The sequence below is a fragment of the Tauraco erythrolophus genome, chromosome 12 (genome assembly GCF_009769465.1).
Source record: "Tauraco erythrolophus isolate bTauEry1 chromosome 12, bTauEry1.pri, whole genome shotgun sequence".
Lineage (NCBI taxonomy): Eukaryota > Metazoa > Chordata > Aves > Musophagiformes > Musophagidae > Tauraco > Tauraco erythrolophus.
In genome coordinates this window covers 14,214,933-14,217,788 of record NC_141476.1, presented here as the reverse complement: position 1 = coordinate 14,217,788, position 2,856 = coordinate 14,214,933, and the positions used below count along the sequence as shown (strand labels likewise).

The following is a 2,856-nucleotide window of genomic DNA, read 5'->3' as shown; positions in this document are numbered from 1 at the left end:
GTGTTTTCTTAAAATTATCATACTCTATAGAATGAGCTATTTAAATTCCAGTGTAATGCACAATCCTTTTCATGTAGCAAAATCTATTGTGCATATTGCGTATTTCAGACTTTTTTTTTTGAAACCATGAAGCTTTGTTGTCTTCAGTTAAGCTGCCATAATTCATACTAGCTGAAAATCCTGTGCAACTCAGGGATTTTATTTTTTTTCAACTGCAAAAATATCTAAACTTTTCTGAAAATACTTATTAAAATACATAGGAAAAGTTCACTTTTCCCACAGAAAGTAGATTATACTGATACTTCAAGTATTTACAGTTTATTTGAATTAAGATTATAATAAACTTTCAAACCTGGGGATAAAATGGTATTAAGTAATGATGATATATTAATTACAATTTGTGAAAATCCCAGTAATTCTTCATGTTCTGTTGTAGTACCATAACAGCAAACCATCCTTCTTTCTACTCTAGCAGGCTGGAGGTGAAAGTATTTTTCACCATTAGAAACTGAGATTCTCGGTGTGATCTTTTCAGCTTTGCACGACGGTTCTGGAACCAGATCTAAAACGGAAAGAAGAGGCATGCTTTTCAGAAATACAGCACTAAGCAGAATAAGCTTTGAAACGTACAACTGTTCACACAGCTTTACAGTATTTTCTGTAATGACAGTAGTTTGGAAGTTGGATACTAATTTAAAATCTGCAGATGATGGCATATAGCTACCTGCAATAATTTTAACTCCACAGGTGAAGAAAGTAATACCCCCAGCTTATCTGGAAAGTGAGGATCAGCTTCACTGTAATTAATATAAAAACTAATATTAACTTCAGTGACTCTGGAAGATCCTGAGCATCTGCAATTCACATAGAACTCTTAAGGTATTATTTCTTCAGCTGCTTAATTAATTGCAGCATCAAGCTTCCCATCAACCCCAATATAATATTTGCATCAAAAGCTTAACAAACATGAAGGTGAGGCTCAAATTCTAATGTTTATGGTGTGCTTGTTACCACATCAGACTACCTGGAAATCGACAATTAAAATCCCCCAGTGGATTTGGCTTTTGGCCAGATGAAGACACAGACTCAAACATTGGTTTAACATACATTGCTCTACTGACAGTCTCCCAAAATACTCAGACATAAATAGAAATTATTTCAATGTTTGTTTCAAATTTGTTTTTCAATTATGACAAGCATAATACAAATATGATTTTAAAACGTGGACACAAATGATCAAGTTCTGCACATGATAACTAGAGATTAACAGAGTAGGTATCATGGAAATATAGTGATGAATACTTCATCAGTGCTATGGAAGAAGGTTTAAGATTTCAGAAGGAATTCAATGGCTTTCATTTCACAGATCATTGAAGGCATACCACATGTATAAATGTACATTGGTTTAAATTATTAAAATTATTGCTACTGTTGTCAAACTACTTATTTAAATAACCAGAGAGTACATACAGATGGAATTACAGAAAAGTTCAAGTAAATTTTTAATTACCTGGATCCTATCTTCATCTAGATCTAATTTGCGAGCTAGTTCTTCTCTAATATCAATGCCAGGGTAGGAGTTCATTTTAAAAACATTTTCCAGGACTTCAATCTAAGGAGATTAAAACATACTTGTTGAATAGTTATCACTACCTTCATAGCAGTAATAAAGAAAATAAATAAAAAAAACAGTTTAGTTTGTTCAACAGGAGACTTCCAGCAATGTTTGTACAATTTTGATTCCATGCGTAAACACAGGTCTGCTGAAATTAGCAGCATCACTGTTAATTTACGCTAGTTCCTCATGCCATTTCTCTCTGCAGAGGTACATCATACTCCATTAATCAGCCATTATAGACTTCCACCAACATTTTAATAAACTACATTGTTATTCATTTATTAAATACTGAGAAAATGCCTACCTGGTTTCTAGTGAACGCAGTTCTTGGTCTTCTACCCCTGTACCAGCTCAATTCTCGTTTGAAAGAAAGCCTTTCAGTGACTGAAATGTACTTTTCGCATTTCAAAACTTTTTCCTCTTGCACTGGATTACTGTTAGCATGAAATAATGGATTTTCATAGCAAACAACAGGGATTTGCAGATGGGGATTACTGTCATCACCTAAAACTAGAAAAAGCAAGCAAACGGGAGCTTCAATTTACTGGTTCTCAGTAGAAACAAGAAAATCTATACATTTTCAAAGGGGTAAAGGCTTGAGAAGTTATAAAACAGGCTGCTGACTTACCCAAGTTGGCGCATGCATCCATCCACGGTCTGTGAGGTTTCACAGTTGGAATGCCATCCTTTTTCTGCTCCAATCCCAAAATACTTTCAATGGAAAATGAGCACTGTGTGGTTTTATTTTCTACAAAAGCAGACGCTTTCTGAAGATTCTGAGACGCTGAAGTATTAGCAGCACACAGCGATGTACTTGCCATGCTTTCACCTTCAGCCAGCACAGCATGTATAATGTACGTGCATTTCTCCACAAGTCCTCCTTATAACTATGTTGACAAGGGGGTTGGATTTGCAACGTCATTAATTAAATCTTTTATTAGAAAGTTTTAGCATGTCAATGAAAACTCTCCCACCAAGAGGCACGAGGAGTTAATTGTTTATTTGTTTGCAAGTAATTAGCAACTAATGGTGACACTAGGGGGGCCACCAAGAGGGACAAAAAGTGTTATCTCTCCTAACCAGAACATCGACTTAACTTTCTCAAAAGCAACTGTGCACAAATATAGTACTTCTCTTTTATTTGAAATCATTAATGTATAAAATCAGGTTTTAAAAAAACTTTATACTCTAACGGACTCCACTTACCTAAACATAGCAGCATGATAGGAAACCAGTCA

General features: G+C 34.8%; 1 protein-coding gene across 1 annotated transcript; it reads right to left on the bottom strand.

The window, feature by feature from the left end:
* Positions 1-413: 413 nt before the first annotated feature.
* HESX1 (HESX homeobox 1) lies at positions 414-2,481 on the bottom strand. Its single transcript, XM_009988871.2, has 4 exons — positions 2,247-2,481; positions 1,923-2,128; positions 1,511-1,612; positions 414-562 (listed from the first exon to the last, which is right to left on the bottom strand). The coding sequence occupies exons 1-4, from the start codon at positions 2,437-2,439 to the stop codon at positions 464-466; spliced, it is 600 nt and encodes a 199-aa protein (XP_009987173.1). The 5' UTR covers positions 2,440-2,481; the 3' UTR covers positions 414-463.
* Positions 2,482-2,856: the final 375 nt, after the last annotated feature.